Source organism: Halictus rubicundus, chromosome 6 (genome assembly GCF_050948215.1).
Source record: "Halictus rubicundus isolate RS-2024b chromosome 6, iyHalRubi1_principal, whole genome shotgun sequence".
NCBI classification, from domain to species: Eukaryota; Metazoa; Arthropoda; class Insecta; order Hymenoptera; family Halictidae; genus Halictus; species Halictus rubicundus.
This window is the reverse complement of record NC_135154.1, coordinates 9,417,781-9,435,855: the sequence shown is the minus strand read 5'-3', so window position 1 is coordinate 9,435,855 and position 18,075 is coordinate 9,417,781. Positions and strand designations below refer to the sequence as shown.

At 38.1% G+C, this 18,075-nt stretch overlaps 2 protein-coding genes across 4 annotated transcripts in view; one reads left to right on the top strand and one right to left on the bottom strand.

Annotated features, from left to right (window-relative positions):
- Positions 1-229: 229 nt before the first annotated feature.
- Positions 230-1,433, bottom strand: Nd-ashi (NADH:ubiquinone oxidoreductase subunit ASHI). The gene is made up of 4 exons (XM_076789266.1): positions 1,190-1,433; positions 709-932; positions 453-605; positions 230-374 (listed from the first exon to the last, which is right to left on the bottom strand). The coding sequence occupies exons 1-4, from the start codon at positions 1,317-1,319 to the stop codon at positions 315-317; spliced, it is 567 nt and encodes a 188-aa protein (XP_076645381.1). The 5' UTR covers positions 1,320-1,433; the 3' UTR covers positions 230-314.
- A 966-nt stretch (positions 1,434-2,399) lies between these two features.
- Positions 2,400-18,075, top strand: part of Tomosyn (syntaxin-binding protein tomosyn) — an 83,340-nt gene continuing 67,664 nt past the window's right edge. For 2 of the 3 annotated variants that reach the window (XM_076789836.1, XM_076789835.1), the window contains exon 1: positions 2,400-3,039. In XM_076789836.1, the coding sequence (XP_076645951.1) occupies positions 2,920-3,039 (120 nt within the window). In that variant the 5' untranslated portion in view covers positions 2,400-2,919. The remainder of the gene's footprint in view (positions 3,040-18,075) is intronic. The other variant, XM_076789837.1, reaches the window with a different exon arrangement.

Below are 18,075 nucleotides of genomic sequence, written 5' to 3'. Positions count from 1 at the left end.
GTATAGTATACGAGATAAGCGACAGTTTAATGGTTTAATTCGAAGTTTTTTGCAAATACGTAGGACGTTTACTTGCAAACATTCTATAAAAAACGTTTTAAACGTTTTATCTCTATCCTTATTTATGCTTTGTTAGGTTTCGATTATTTCTCGATGTAAAAATGTACCATCATTTTTATCATCCTATAGTTTAGCTGAATAGTACACGTATTGAATAAGAAACAATAACTATCATTTGATATATTTATTTATTACAATATTTGTGTAGGTTGTTTATTATACTAATTTTGACTGTACATATTGTAATTACAAGTTCAATCCAGATCAGGGAAGCTATAGTGGACTTCTCCTCTATATGGGAACTGTCTTGGACTCTAAAATAATGATGCATTAGTATTTTAATGATTAAAAACTTCTACTCGTGAATATTATAATCATGATATTATACTTACATAGAATGGTTTAGCGTTTGACATCTGGTTTACGAGGTATAAAGTGCCACAAAAATAGATTACGAAAAGTATACCATATTTAGTGTAATTTTCTTTTGTACGAACACCATATGCAAAGCGATCTTCTCCCATTAAGTCGAACTCATAATGTATCTATAGCAGTATAAATTACTGATTATTATTATTGTTATGCAACATATAAACCAGATTTTGTAATTAATAATTTTATAAAGTATAGCTCTTAGTATAAACTTACAACTTCCCCATAATTCCTTCTTAAACCAGGAAAGTCCCAAGGATAATGAGGATCTTGAGCTTCAACACCTTTCCATGGTAAATCTGGATAATCTCCTAGACTTGTCTCATCGTCTGGAAAAGGTTTGTATTCGCTCGGATGTAAACCGTACCGTTTTGCAGCTATTTTCCTCTCTTCTTCTGTTTCCGGACGTTTAGCTGGGTACGACTTTTTAAAATTAGGATCTGCAAAAAAGATGTGAAAGTGAAAACTACCACTTGCTCGATTTAACCCCTTTCCCCTTTATAGAAGTATAATAGGTGTTGTAACATCCAGATAAAAACATGATCGATTAGTAATTATGTTTGATTCAAATTTCTTTAGATTAAATCATTTCGTATCCATTGCAGAACGATTTTCAAAGAATCCTTACATAACAAACCCTAACCTAACAATGGAAGGAAATATTTTAATATCTTTTACTGAGAAATATGATACCCACTTATCGCCTCGTTCATTAGATCATCATACATTTTATGATACTTAGAAGAATATCTGTAAATGCAAATATTTGAACTATTTGTCTTCAGTAATGTAATTGGTAATAAACCGAATTTCCTTAAAGCAGCCATTTTCGATGAACCATCGCACAGTGCAAGTGACAGTAGCAACACTATCAGTGAAATCAATGACAGAATGTATGTGTACACTGTACAGCGTGTACTATCTGGTACTATCACAGACGAGGTATAGAGTAGAGAGAGAAGACGTAGACCAATCACCGTATGGGCACAGACGAGGAATAGGAGCAGACCAATCACCACAAGGGGTTTCGTGTGTCACGATCTGAAATACCGACATTGTTAACAACTCGATTTCTTACGCCCTCTACGCTGACGAACGATAAATGTTGGAACTAGATCCACGAGAACCTTAGACCTTAGACTTAGTATACAATTAACTATGATAAAATAAAAACAAGAAATTTATCAACAATATGTTATTAGTTCACAATCTTTCGTCATTGCTTCAGTTTACAATTTGAATTTTGCGCCATTCTAAAATCGTATCATGTTAGCCATCTATGTGTAGCATGATGAACTATACATTAAGATTAGTTTACAACATGTACATAGGTTCGTGTGGTAATGCAATCATAATTTTATACAGGGTTTCCTAAAAATGTTCTACTTTCTTGAAAGGGTGATTCCTGAGGTGATTTAAAGTTATTTTTTCCTTTACGACAATGTTCACCACAGCTTTGTTAAGAAGTTATTAACGAAAAACGCGGGCCAATCAAAGCGCGACTACAGCAGACAAATTTCGTCTCGCCCAATGCCAACGCTACGCTCAGCTGTAGCCGCATTGTGATTGGTTCGTGTTTTTCGTTAATACTCTTTAACAAAGCCGCGGAGAACAATTGCGCATCTGAAAAAGTTACTTCAAATCATCTCAGGATTCACCCCTTTCCAGGAAGTACAACACTTTTGGGACATCCTATATAAAGTCGAGTTCATTTTATACGATAAACGTGAAAAAAACAGCGTGCGGTAGTATGAGAACTATCCGTTGGTAAAAAATCGCGAAATACACCAGATTGTATGTAGAACCAACAGCAAGTGTACGAATATCCCTAAAACGGTTGCATAGTGCATGTCTGCCATCTTTCGAACCGTAAGAACCTGGCATAAAAATCTGCCATAAAGTTTTGTTCACGATTGCGCACAGAGTACGTTCGCGGTCGTGCGAGAGTCCACATGAGCCTGTTGCCAGTTATTGATCCTGACACGGTTAAACAACACTGCATTGCTGTCAAGTACGAAAACAATTCTAGTCACGAAGCGTTTGCAAAAACGCGTCGTCAATCGGTTACGGTAACGTGTGCGCCTTTATTTCCACGAGGACACCGCGTTATCGAGATGTGCCGTGTCTCATCGACGTCATCGTTCCTCTGTCAAAATGTAGAGGAGATCCCCTAAGACTGAAATATCGATGAGTGACATTTGCCATTGATACGGGAAGATGTCATCGGTAGTTTTCCGTGAAAGAAGTAACACGTAGATAGAACGTGACAGAAACTCTTTGAAATTACAACATTTCTATTCACCATTGTTAATCGAACACGCCGAAGAGAATAGAACCGCTCGAATATTTTCACTTGGAACTTTAGGGGGAGTTGAATTCGTGTTGCTGCTGCACATGTGATCCTTTAGGTGTTATCTTCGGTCCGTAATGAAGAAGTTTACAATTAAAGGTGTGTTCGACGGGTTCCGATCGTCGGTACCTCAACCCGTCAAACCTGACCAGGAAATCGTCGAAAACTCACGGCCGGAACATTTTCAAGTAAAGAAGGTCAGTGAAAACAATTGTTACACATTTACCAATTGCTCCGAATACTTCTCGTACGGCTCGAGATTTTGTCGAAAGATGCTGAAAACATGTGTATATTGATAGAGCCGCGTTGTTTGCAATCTATAAAACTCGTTCGGTTTATTTTTACTCTTGATCGAAATCTATCGATGTATACGCTGTGACGAGCTGCCTCATTTGTAGTCGAACTTATCTCTCTATGAAAATAAACGTGTATTAGTACAGTTGCTGGTGTTGTCATTAGCGTATGACACCGTAATGTCATTGTTGTCTTGGGGAACATGCGCATACAATCAATATGTTATACATCATCGCATTTTATTTTAAAGTTGCCGAGTAAGCTTCAGCGTCAACCGAAATCGGCGCGAAACGATTAATCCTAGAAGACTGAGCAATATTATCGCCATATATAACCATTCGTTCCCGATGCGCTCTCTCTGGGAGCTAATATTTCTTTCCAAACAAAAAACAATTCCCCAATTCCAAGCTTGAAAAATTGTAAGAATGAATAATTATTTTTTAAGTATCCCTTACGGGAGAAGTAACATATTTCTCCATTTTCGTAATTAGCGACTCCGAAGAAATCTAGTGTTTACACTTGTTTTAAGTTATTGTACAAATTGTATTATAAATAATATTGTAAACGCTAGATGCAATAAAGAGTCTTCGTTTAGTAATGCAATCATCGATTTCTGTTTGATCAACTGTTTATTTAAGAATTAATTGTATAATTAAGTAGTATGTAGGTCATCCGCGTGGTTTGAAACCGATATCATTTGCAGAGGAACTTTTCCGATATCAAATTAAGAGAGGAAAATGATAAATTCAATAAACAAACATGAAAACTTCATTGAAAAGTATATCAATCGAGAAAATGTATGCATTTGTATGTATGTTATTTTGCGTAATAAGAGTTGAACGTTTATTGTTTCCTAAAACAATCATACACAACATTTTTTTCATTGTTTTTGATAATTTTATGTCATTAAAAATCTTTCTAGCAAAACATTTGCCATTAACGCGTATATTGCATGTAAAAACACATATTACATGTTCGAATAAAATTGGTAATACGATTAGGCTACGAGTTATTGAAAAACTAAGGAAACATAAACACAAAGCACTGGGACTACCCGAAAAATTTGATAATTGACTTTCGAAAATCTAATAAAGTTGAACGTCCACATTCTGCGAGAGCTCAAAGGGACCAATCTCGGCGTATAAACGTATACTATACGCACGTGTTATACGCAAAAGCGGAGGAAAAAAGAATATAAATTTATAAAAGTAATTTTTTATATACGTCCGTAAAAGCGGCTAAAAATTGCAAAAAATAGAATGTATCAATCTTAAGTAATCATTGTACCAAAATATAAAATAAGTAATTCTGGCTCTCCGTTAAACTTCCTATTACTGTTCCGTATTTTTGGGATTGGTATTAATAATGCACTAAATGTTATTCTTAAAATTCTTTATTCAAACATTACCGACGGATTTTTGATATATACGAATGCAAATTTCCGTAGAGACGGATATAAATGCTTATAAGTAGGCGACTTTAACGTATTTGCAATTTAATAACACCCAGAATTGAGAAAGCTTTGTTTAATTCCCTTTCCTTGCAAATTAGGTACTCTAAATACTCGCGAACTGTTAATGCCGTTTATTACGTATTCTGAACCAGCTACGAGGATTTAGCCCGTTCTTATATTAATATATGCGCTGAGATTTTCGTTATTTCCCAAACAATACGATTCCAAGAATGATCTCCGTTTAAACGAAATGCTGGGTTATAAACTAAATTGTTGCGTTCATTTCTTTTGCCATTTATATCCTGCACACACTGTGAAGTACCATTTTCACTGAAACGGCGCGACGAACCAGATGTACATAAATCGTTTTTAATTTAACTTCAAGTACCATTCTATTTTTCACTCTGAAAAGCGTACGAGGGTTAATTGAGCAGTCTCGAAGTATGTGGACTAAAGCGAAAGCTGGAAAATAAAATAATTTGAGATACAAAGGGTGAAACAATCTCTTTTCATCCATTTTTACGGAGGAATTATGATCGTAGAGGGGGAAGGATAAATGAAAACGAGGAAAAGCGTGTCCCACTCGAATTTATGCTAGTAATTATTTAATTTGTAACTATTGATAACTCAGCCGCCCTGGAGATTGCAGGGCCCGAGGCAAGTCCGGACAGAAAGCTGATGCCTACATATAGTATAATAAAAAAATAAAAAATAGGATGCCTCAACTATTATAATCACATTTATTTCTTTTTTAGCAATTGTGGAAATAACCAGATAATTTGACTATCTCACCAAGTTTCTATTTTCCATTCCGGTAGAGACGAATATTGAATAATGTTAAGTATAATTCAATGAATTGAAAGCGAAGAATCAGTCCGCGACCTAATATATTCGGTATTTCGGTCGGTTATAGTACGCCGATGTATCGCGCTGAAAAACATGCATACGTACAGCAAATGCCGAGTGCATATCTGGCGATAGTTTGTCCATAGTTTGTCCAAGTGCATCTAACGCGTTATCGGAGTCATGTACGTAAGCGGTGTACCAATATCGTATGTGGACGCGACGACAGCTGTACACTCTACACAACCATGCATTCTTTTGATTTTATGCATTCGTGGCGAACACGACTGTAAAACGGCATAAACAAAGTACTTTTAACAAGGTTTAACAACACTTCCACTTTCAATTTCCATGAAAATGATCCACGAAAATGAGTATAAATGTCTCTCAATTTTTTGTATATTCCAGTAATACTATTGTAATCATTAGAAGACATATTTTCTGCGATATGAAGTCAGTTTACGACCTACGAAGTTCTAACACGCTTTTTCGTAATCCTTTCTACTATCTAATAAATTGGCCGCACTCTATTGACCGTATGTTCCGTGAAAAACATACCCGTGCTATAAATGTTTCCGCTGTCGTACTTTACGGCTCTCCTCGAGCAAGGAAGATCTAATTCTTATCCCTTTGGACGTCCACCGTACGATTTGCTGTTGGACGCCCAGTAAATTTCGCCCAGTTTCATCATTTCATCCGGTATTTTACTTTTTATTACTCTTATCGGTACCTCAATTTCCGGTCTCTAACCGTAATTCGAATGCTTTCGTCGTTTCGCATGCCGGAGACTACGAAGAGCGTGTTAAATAGGACAGAAACCGCCATAACTTTATTTTCCGTTTCGTTCACATGGAAATCGATCACGGGGATTCGTTAACGTAGCCGCTACCACTTATCTCTACTCGCGTTGTTGTTAACAGAAAATCTATAGCAGACACCGATCGGTAATAATAAATCGGAAGACAAAGTTTCAAACAAGACAAGAAAAGGTAAACTACTAAATTTCGAAAAATGAACGAATTGGAAAATTTATATGGCTCAGGGGATGATAAACAATCTAGTAAATTCATGGATACGAAGTTTAGCAAGCCAGGAACCAATAAAGTAAATCCATGTGATATTTCGTTACAGTTTTCTTTCGATATAAGGCGACAGCTCGGGTCCGGCTTTCGTCGTATTTCGGACGAAGAAGACGGATCAGCGAGTTTCTTATTTCGGGATAAAAAGCGTCGTCTTATATCGGAATAAAATTGTACATAATGGCGGTCGCTCGAGTTTATCCGCACCGCGACGGGTCACGAATGACTCCGGCATAGCGTACGGAGGGTTAAGATTGCATCTCTTCTATCTGAGCCGCTGTAAAGCGAAGACAATAAAGTCGGCTTCCAGAATTACACTGAATCATTTGAAATGTGTAATTAAACCGAAGAGGCCCGAGCGACTTCGGGCGAGATTTGGTAAGTAGGGTGGACGGGGCGGGTCATTTAAATCATTGATGGTATCTATAGTGAAACGCGACGTGTATAGCAGCGTGTTATCCTATTGCGGTAGCGGTTTGTAGCTATACGGCAGTGGATTAAAGAAACTCCTTTCCAGTTCTTTGAGGATGGAATTAGAAAACTAGGTTATCACTAGTCTGCGAATTTCATGCATTTATAGCATGGTCGAATATGCAGGCTAGAGTGGAATAACAAGTTTAGCACACGGTCGAACAGAGCGTTTAATCTATTCATAATCTCGCGAAACGTTCGAGAGGAGGCAACAGATTTTTGTTTATAATTTCCGGATTTGTGGTCTCGGAGTTACACGATTAAAAGAAGCGGTACGGACTTTTGCGGCCGTAACATCGTGTGCTCCACTTCGCGAGGTTTTGTAGCACATTTCTGTTTCCACTCGGCTCGCGTTGGACAACGCTTTTTGAATATTCGATTTTTAAAAGCAGCCCCGGCTTCAAACGGCCAACCGTTTTATACGGTAGGCTTTTCGCGCCCGAATGCGTTCGATCGATAACAATTGAGTTAACTTTACAATTGTCATCCACGCCATGCGCGCCGCGCCGTCCGGCGTTTAGGGGGCCGCAAGTAACCGATTTGTGTTGGCAATCAAATCTCAGGCAAAAAAAAAAAAAAATAACAAAAATATCCCGGGGTACCGTAGTTCGTTCCTCAAAAGTGGAAACGTGACGTGCGCCATCGTTATAATAGCTGTCCATCACGCCACGATCACTCTAGACTCTAGACTGATAACATTTAGCTGCGCTAGGTGGAGTGCATAGTTGTTGCGACTATCGTTGCATGTATGCATGTATGTATCTCACAAGCAGGTTCCTTTCTTCGAAAATAGATCACAGCGTGAACGCAGCTTACGTTAGTACTTTCTCAGCTTATATTCAATTGCTATGTTTTATGCGATTTTTATTCTTGCGTATTTTATTTCCCAAAATGCAAAGTAGAAGAAGAATAAAGGGACACGGTCCTTGGACCGAGTTAAAACGCTGATAAGCCATTCGGGAGGGTACGCAGTACAAAATTTTAACTCTGTATCTTAATTGGAAGGGCAATTACGACGTAAATGTCCGTTGGCGCCCTATTTAATTGCATACGAAAATTCCGAAAAAAGTCTGGTACATTGAAACTCGTTTCTGATTGTTAAGTTGAAAATCGTGGTTGTACGAAAACAAAAATTGGAAATCGTCATTTCAAAAATGGAAACCGTTTTCCGATCTTTTTCAGGAAAATCTACCATGAAGCTTGTGTTTTCGTATTTTATTCATTCTGTAAATTCGCAACGACAAACATTTCTCGTTTTGTGAAAGTAATTAAAACGTTAAATCAACTCAGTAAAAAATAATCGTGTCCCATATTCTATTGTAATTTGTTGATCACGTATTTTTGCAATTTTTTAGGCGTAGAAAATTGTGGGGCTGTTCAACATTTTCCGTACCTTCAATTTGTCACGCTTTCATCTTCAATTATGAAGGAAAGCTGATACATCGGTACCTTTCATGCAAATGAAAACATATTTACAAATATTTGTTATTTTACAATTATTGAGACCGTAAGGGCGCTTCCGTGTGAAACTCGCCGAATAAATTCGCGCGAAATCCGAATAAAAGCGATTTTATCATTTTTATAAAATAGTGCGAGCTGGTCGTTTTTATACGGGTTTTGTGGTGAAATGTTCGTTTTCTGAAGTTGCGGTGTTACGATGTCCAGAGATGGTACGGTCCGGTTTCTACTTCTGGTTTTAAAGCGCGTATGTTTGGCTCCTTTTCAAGTGGGGTGGACCGTTTGATACCGGTTTTAAAAGATGGAACATTTGAAAATGGGTCGCACAAAATTGGCAAACAATTTTCCAACTAAGCGAAGTCGTACGGACTAAGTGCTTTAGCCCACGTCGCAGGATCCGAGGGATATCAATGTTAGCGTTGCTTTGTACCGAGCAGGTATACGTATCGGTCTACTCGTTTGTCATTCCCTTTCGCTGGTATTACTACTCCTGCATCAAGAACAACAAACTATTTGCGACATGTTGCGTGTCCTATTTTCATTACCCCCGGTATTTGCTAATTCCGCGTGTCTGCTATTACTGAGCCGGTACGCTCAAAGCTGCATTTCTCAACGGGAATGTTGAAACAAAAAGGGACACTGTCGCAGTTGCCTTTTACTAACCCGCCAAAAAAAAATCTACAGTAATTTAGCATACAGTGCATTCGAATCGGCAGTAAAGCAAATTTACAGGCTGTCCCAGCTAACTTACCCCGAGCAACTACAAAACGATACATTTCATGAAAACGGTAAAACATGGAATTTACTTATTTTTCTATATTAAAAGTAAAAGAGCATTTTATCAGCAATGTTCTCCACTTTCAACCACAATATGCAACATAACAAGAACAAGTCCGCACCTTATATGTATGGAAAAGAAGTGGTTCAAAATTGTATTGCGTTTCACAACGTATCCAAAAAAAAGAAATCGAAATCCAAAAGAAATCGAAGCTTTTCTGCAGTTTTAGCCACGTTATTGTTGCCCATATTCTTCCCCGTGATTACAAGTCATTCAATTCCCCTCTTGCTAAGCATTCGTTCAAGTGTTATGAGAAATCGTAGGGACGTATGAAGGATGCCACGCGCAAGCGAATATATAGTTCGAGATTAGGCCACGACGAGCGTTGCAGCGGTACGCACGGAAATAATTTAAACAAACCGGCGACGAGCGGAGACGCAATGTAAGGAGTCGTCAGTCGTCTCCGGTCGTAGCTGGAGGGCACATCGGTTTTATCAATTCACTAATTTTTGTTCATCTCGTTTGTTATTGGGTGTGAAGTCACAAAAAAAACCCGATCTTAGCCCATGCTGCTTCTGTACAGGGTGTCCCAAAAATGTTGTCCTTGAAAGGGGCGATTCCCGAGGTCATTTGAGGTAACTTTTTTCTTTGCGAAAATGTTCTCCGCGGCTGCGTTAAGGAATTATTAGCGAAAAACAAGGACCAATCAGAACGCGGCTACAGCGGTCCGATTCCGGCTCGGCCAATGCCAACGCCACGCTCAGCGGGACCTGTCGTCGAGCCCGGGCCCGTCCACTGCAGCAGCGCTCCGATTGGTCCTCGTTTTTCGTTAATAACTCCTTGACAAAGCCGCGGAGAATATTTTTGCAAAGGGAAAAGTTACTTCGAATTACCTCGGGAATAGCCCCTTTCAAGGACAACATTTTTGAGACACCCTGTACAGAAGGGCTTAGTAATGGTCGGCGTGTCCGAATAGTTGTTGCGATCTCGAGCAGCTATCTTTGATGTTTTATTTATTGGACGAGGAAACGAGCGCGGCACATGTGCAATCAGAAATCATTCCGAAAAACTTGTAGTGGCCCCGCGGGTGTAATGGAAATAATCTTAGCGTGACCGTTACAAGCATATAGCGTGAGCGGGAGTAGTACACCTTAATCAGATTGTGTGGCTGTTAACTTGTCAAAATAAGCAAGATTGGCATTCAGATTGGCACGTGTCCCAGGATTCGTTTCACTTCTTCGCGCGGTTATTGTTGCGGACAACCGAACCCGTCGACTTCAAGCACACTTTAGAGGGTCTTCTAATCCGATTACCCGGTTCAAATTGGCGCCATTCAACGTTCACGTCCGCACCAGCTGCTTGCAATTAGTATATAATTACTATATCACAGTTTTTTCACCTTTTTCACGAACTTCCCCAAAGTGTCGCGCGCCTTATAAACTTTTCGTACCTATACACGCTGACCACTAGCCAAATTAAATCTTTGGCGCTTGATGTCGTCCGAATAACGATCGATCTATCGGAGATGTATTGGTTCTTCTTTATCGCTATTCGATGTGATTAATTGACGTAACGCAGCTTCCAATAAAATACTTCTCTCTTTGCTTCAGTGATCTGTATTTACTGCGATATGTATTACAATTAGACAGCGTAAAATATATAGATAGCTAAATATTTAGGTAGCTTAAAAATTACTGGGTGTAATTTAAAACGGTGAGAAAATATTAGAAAAATTTTAGGATACTGTTATATTATTTTGGAACTGTTAAACATATTGAGAACAAGGAAATCAATTTCTGTTGCACTCGAATTTGCTGTAATTCGCATGGAAAATGTTCATTTTGCATAAAGATGTCTAATTATGATATAGATCGTGTAAAAGGAAGATCTCTCTGCTAACAACTCTGTTGGCAGTGTCCTCTGTTCTGAGTGATACGGTAACGTGAAGGAGACAGTGGTAAGTTGATACAAGGGGTGGTTTTCGTCACTGGATATTTGCCTGGTCCAACCGAGATGAGATAGAAAGGTGTTTGCTCAAGATTCTAATATGACAGAGAACGTGTGCGCCAACGTTTGTATTATCAGACATCGAGTTGTTCCAATCCCCCGGGGTAAAATGTAAATATTCCCGTCCATTTCGAAAATTGTTCAAGAACGAATATATGGAATATACTCTTTTATTTGACTTAATTTTACGTCGTTTGAAGAATAATTTTACTTTTGCCTCTCTTTGTACGTGTTACGAATCGAATAAAAATGACAAAAGTTGGAAATCGGTAACGTAAGAATTCGCCTCCAATTTGTTCCCACGTATTGGCATAGTAATCTCGACCGGTTACGTTGGCGTGTCGCCGCCGTCTACGAGCTTCTTATCGCAACATTCTTTAGCTTATTTTTTGTCGTAATTTTATTTAAAGGATCAGGTGAATGACAAACGTTGCACGTTAAGAAGGAAGCGAGATACGATCTTCATTGTGTTAAACGTCGTGTCAACTATTGATTGGCTGGACGACTACCTTTCTTACTTTGTTATTATTATCAAAGCTTCGCAGAATTGCCGCACTTAAAAATCTGTTCTTGCATTGTTTCGATGAAGTATATTTTCCCATTTATACGAAACGCAACAGGCTAAAACGAGGTTGAAGAGGGAATTCTAAGTGCTCGCCCCTTTTAATGTTAAACAAAGTTTAGCACAGATTCTTTCTTTCTCACCGGAAGCATCCAGCGAGAGAAGAAGTTCCTCCTTGCTTCTTGTTCGCGGAAATAAATGTACAAAAACGCGGGTTTGAATAAACGTGCCCTTCTTCACAGGGAACAATCACGAAGCGCCGATTTTTATTCTTATTTTAGTGCTACTTACTATTACCATTTTATTTTTCCGATATCGGTTCGAAGTTTAAACCGTGGGGAACTTACGCGTTAGACTACAGGTCAGTGCTAATGCTTTCCCTTGTTTTTTTCACCCACAACAAAAATACAATAGGCGATGTACGGAACTACTCGAACAGTGGGATTCTCCTCCGTGCGCTGACGGATTGATGGCAACCTCAATATTCGAAACGATGATGCACCTGCAAGTCTTGGATGCTCGGCTGCATTTTCATTGTCTCGTTTTACTTTTATTATTTCGTTACTCGGTCTTTGCGAACCGCCTCTCGTTCCGCTCGTGTCAAAACAATGGATTGTTTCGTTAGGTACGCCGTTATTATTTTTTAGTATTCTCATGCAGGGAATACTGAAATATTGTTAATCAAACATTAGGCGTGGGAAAGAAAATCTTTCCGGTTTTGGGTGAAAATTTGTTCAATGCAAAAATGGTGCAAGCGAAAACAGGATAGTGAGGAATTAATTAAAAGTTCTATCAAAACGTAAGTATTTCCATTTAAGTATTGGTTCTGTGAATTTCAATGGAATCAATTTATTTTCGTACATACAGTATTCAGCAATGTGTGTGTGTGTGTGTCAAGGTTGCGGTTTTCATGCGATTTTTTCGGTTTCAAAAATTTTGTACGTTTTGGAAGCCGCACGGAAAGATTTGGAACGCAAAGCGCAACTGGAAATTCGAATTATTGACGAAGTTACAGCCGCTCGACTAAAACGAGGCGCAGTGTGTTCGAAACTTCGAGTCGTAACTTCAAACACGTTGCTGTCGAAATAGCATTTTGCAAAACGTTGTCCATAGCGACTGCTGCGCCGTTCGTTCCATTAACTTCGTTCGATATGAGATTAATTATCAGCTGGTAAAGGTTTTCGTGAATCGTCTGAGCTATGTTTCAGCAATTCAGAAAATTTATGATTCACCCACGAAAACTGAATCTTTTTTGTAAAATCCTCCTGAACTCGGAACTGCGGTTTCAAAGAGTGTCCAGATACGACAAATTTTTGCTTCGGACTTTTTGAATAATTTTTGATTCTGCATTTATATTTTCACCTTTAGAAATATTTACTTTTGCAGTGTAAGATATGAAAAAAAATCATTTCTGTTCTACTCTACTTTTGTACGAGGCTAAAAAGGAAATTTTCAAAATATTTGCATTCAATATTAATTTGTGTACTTCAACTAATAACATTACAGGCAAAAAATTATTAAATACAGAAAATTGCAATTATCGTTTCAAACTATACCTGTTATGAGACCTAAGATTGTATAGTAGATGAAAACAGTGTACAATACACAAGGGTGACATATTTATAGTTTCTATTTTAGTTTACCAATTCTGGGTGATTATCTAAATTCACAATAAGCATTCAAAATTTCTTTTCAGGTCGTAACATCTAACAATAATAAAAAAAAGTTTTGCACAAATATCCATAATGCAGTTATCATTTTATTTTTGTACCGCAGAATAATGTAAGAGCTAATAAACATTCGTATTTCGAACATAATATTTACGAACTTTGCGTTTTACCACGTATAATCGCTTGAAGATTTTATGTTTGTTTTTAGTTACTATTATATACGTGTACGTTGCTAACGGTGACCCAAGATGCAATTTTATTCCGCAATCATAACTTCCTGACTTGCAAATCGATAGTATCGATTGACCCCTTATCCTCCTCTTATTTTTAATTACTTTTATCCTGTATAGTCGCTTTTTTAAGACAATATTAATTTATTATTACAATGTACACCATAACGAAATTATTATACACACACGTGTCGCTTAATTGAGTAATTTCGTTAAATAGGTGATTACATTTATATTGAATGACCGAAATAATACGTAAACAGTGTGTTGCTGTAATGCAATTTCTACGTATAAGTTATTTAACATAATTTTCATCTGGTATTGCTTCGTTGGAAAATTATTTTCTCTTCATCGACTAAAATTCCATCAATTTATTTAATGAGTATTTGGAGGAATTAATTAAAATAGGACTTTGAATGTATGAACACGTTGTTCAAATAGACCAGAATGTGTGTATATCAATTATTGGCATTTCTTCTTACGTCGCTGCCTCTTCTACAAAGTTATTAATTAACAGTTAATTACTTATTATTTTACGGAATTGAAAGTGATCAGAATCATTTTTTTCGTATAAATATCTTCACACAGTCGGAAATGGAATTTTTTAATCGACATCGCAATTTTAAAGAATGTCCATTTATGTATGTTCTGCTCCCATGGACTCAATTAGAGTTAAAGGATTATATGAGATAACGTGTTATGTAACATTTCCATGAAAATCGAGCTGTTGTAATACGAAAAAGTTGCTGCTTTACGAGGTGTTATTGTCATAAAACCCATTTCATCCTGCCTTGAGCGTGGGCGTGTGTTGTATAAGTTAGGTTTATGTAATATCAGCACTTCCTATCCTCCGAGTCTTATTTCTTCGTTTTATTTGCGTATCTTATTTCACTTCACTTCAATTCCAGTTCTCTTTTCATCTTCAATTGCTATTACTTCGTATATTTTTTTAAATCTCTGCGTATGTGATAAGTACCTTACCGTCTTTTAATCGTTGTTAACATATACAATTTTTATTTCAACTTTTTGATGGTGTAGATTATCCTGGAACTCTTAATTTTCTCCAAATTTCATATTTATGAGATAACATGTTATTTTCCGGATCCTTTGTAGTTTCAAATATAAATTTATGAAAATGCAAGTTGTACGGTCTTGTGGTGTAATAATAATATCTGAATATTATCAGAATTCTTATAGTGCTGCGTTTTGTAGATCAATGGACGCTCTCAACGTATAAAAATCCGCAGTGATCGCAACTTAGGCTGACACCGATCGCTTCAGTAGATACTGTAAGGCAGTGTTGGGCACGGTAGGGGCCCCTCAAACGCCTGCTTCCCCCACCAGCCTCTCTCTCAGTGTCGCCAGATCAAGACTTCTTCCCCCACTCTAATTCCCCCTTCTACCGCGCTATTCCCCAAGTTTCCGACAGGATTCGTCTCTGTCGTGTACATTCCGGTACTGGCAGAGAGAGGGTAAATATTTCCCCTCAATTCGTGCTCCCTCCCCTCATCTGGCGACACTGGTCTCGCATCTTTGTTGCCCCACGGTAATGGCGCTTACTGGAAGAGGACACTGAGCGCTATGGTGGGGGCTGTCTCGTCTCAATTCAGACAAAAATGCCCATCCCTAAGGCTTGTTCCCAACAAACCACTCTTGTCATCAACTTTACGTGGTCGGCCATCTCTTCGTCTGTCAGATAGGTCAAACTGTTGTTCGCAGAACTTTACTCGCCACCGTATGCCAGTAAATTCTGAAAGACCGTCTCCAGAATTCACATCTGCATGCACACTCTAGCCGAAAATGTTTCCGATGATACGCTCGGAACGTTGTACCAATTTGTGTACAATAAAGTATAATAAATGTAACTAGGCGTAATTAAAAGTAAAATTAATAAAATGATAACTTTAAGTACAGTACAGTTGCGTTGAACTAAGAAAGCTTAAATTTCATTTGGTCAAGTTTGTTCGCCCATTAAAATTTTATAAAAGAACTGGCCTGACTTTGTAACAATCGCATGTTTAATCGGTTCAATGTAAGGTCTAGTGTCACTCCGATTTCCCCGCACCGTCAGCGCACATTGACAGACATTATTCACTTACACTCTGACGTCATTACGGACGAATGTCGAAGTTCAAATTGTTGCAAACACGACGTGTAGCGCAGAAACGTGCGCGAGACAACAAGAGAAAGGCATGAAAAGTGGACGAGCGAGATTGTGAATTTGAGAAATAGCATTACAACAAGCCAATGAAATTTTGGGGGAACGTAATATTCTCAGACGAGAGCGGATTCAATTATTTACGTCGTCGGCTGGAATGAAGTTTCAACCGAGGACTAAATGGGGATGAGGGGGTATAATAGAGTTGGAAATCTTATTACTACCGAAAGGACAACGATTCTAAGTGTACAGCTAGGGAAACGCAAAACTGATTGTTATGCGATACCCTGAGCTTGGGCCCAAAATTAAGGGGAACAGTTTTGAATCGTATCGAGCTACCTATTTTCATTAAAATCAATTACAATGTATATGTTACATGTCTTTTTTTAAATATTTATTTGCTTTAGAAATAAGTATAATTAATATAGGCATAGTAATTGGGCCCTACAGATTGACATGGCTAGAGGAATGATAGTCCGCAGTCTCTAACGAACTCATATGAAGAAAGAGTTTCCTGAACTATAGTAAATTCGCCAATTAACTGCAGAAGGTAGAAACATTTTGACGAAGAACGTTGGCAGGCCTGGATAACAATTGCACAGTAATGCTCCGTTTAATCAGTTTATGAGTGCCGTTTACGGATGCATGAATTCCCGCGGAAGCTTTCAACTTAAGCATAAATTGAAGAATATTGTTATGTATTATTCAAGATCACGGTTTAGCCGGGTTCGCTCTTGGGTGGTCTTTTAAATTCCCTGGCGTAATTGCACAGCTCCCTCTTCAGTTTCTCACTTAATGCATCCTTCCACATGCTTCCTTTTTTCGCTCATCCGCAATATTTCGTGTACCCTTTCTCACTCCCCGGCCTCTCTACGACTCTACTTTTGAATTCCTGGTAGACCCATATGTGTGCCAGATTCTCATTCTCCCTTTTGCATAACCTGCATTTTACCTCCAGCTATCTATCTTTATGTATCTCGTCGTATCTCCTACACGTTCATTACCGCTTATCTCGGCGTGCTTCCATATTTTCTTGCAAGGAAGAACATTTGCAACGACCATCAACGATTTTAACAGTGCCAGTGCCCCGTTTTGTAACTTTTCATGAAAACCGCGCCGGTAGGCACATTTGCTGCACTTTGACGTGACTCGATTCGCCCCGAAAGTGCCTTCATGACTTCGAGAAATATATAATAAAAGGCCTGAAACGGGTCATTCCGGTTTGTCTTGTAATTATAGTTACTAATGAAGTTTTATAGTCCTCGACAATCAGCAATCTCGAGCAAGGATCGCAGGTTCCTACTCGCTCCGCGTGTAACTCCTAAATGGCAAGAAATAGCTTTTCAAAGAACCTGGAACATAACAGGCTAAATGGTTTTATTAAACAATCGATTAAGCGTGCATGCATCAGAGTAAACATCTAGCTACAGGACTTTACATAAATTTCAAGTTTTACAAATAATTTTGACAAATAATTTTGAAACATACTTATTTTTAATGGTTTCTCAAAATGACGTGTCTTCCGTGCAAAAATAATCCAGAGCAAGTGAAATTTTTCGCTCCATCGTTTCAGCATAACGTCCCAGGAGACAAAGCTGCCTGGGTGTTACAGTTGTGCATTATCTTAAAGTGGTACACGTATTTTAGAAGGATTAAAATACGTGATGCGTTTTAAAATGTCTTTTTCAAAAACTATCCATTCTCTTCGTTGTCATATATTTTCCTTTACCATACAATTTTGTTTTTATCCCGCAGAATCTTTACGACAAAAATAAGAATAAAAGTTAATTGCAGCAGAAACTCTCGAACACTATCTCTCGATTACTATCTCGATCCGATACTTTTTATACGACACAGCTTCACCTGGTGGCAAAAACAAAGATATTTTCTTAAAATACACCCATTGATCAATAAGAAAGATTAGATTAGGTTTAAAAATGTCACAGTCGACGCAAGTAGGTCAATAAAGGACAGTTATGCAGACGACGTTGGAGATATTAAATTCGAAGGAAATGCCCGTTCTTTGTGAAGAGCTTTTTCGGATTACAGTAATAACTTTTCTTCGCTTTTTTATGTAAGTAAAACTTGAAATTTTCTTCAAATTTTCCTGCGGCAGTGCAACCATGTACTGACGTCACTTGGACTACTACATACACAAAAACGATATACGTGTCATTTTTGAAGTTATGATGACACTTATTTTTCGCGTTTGTGAGAGCTGTGATTTCTA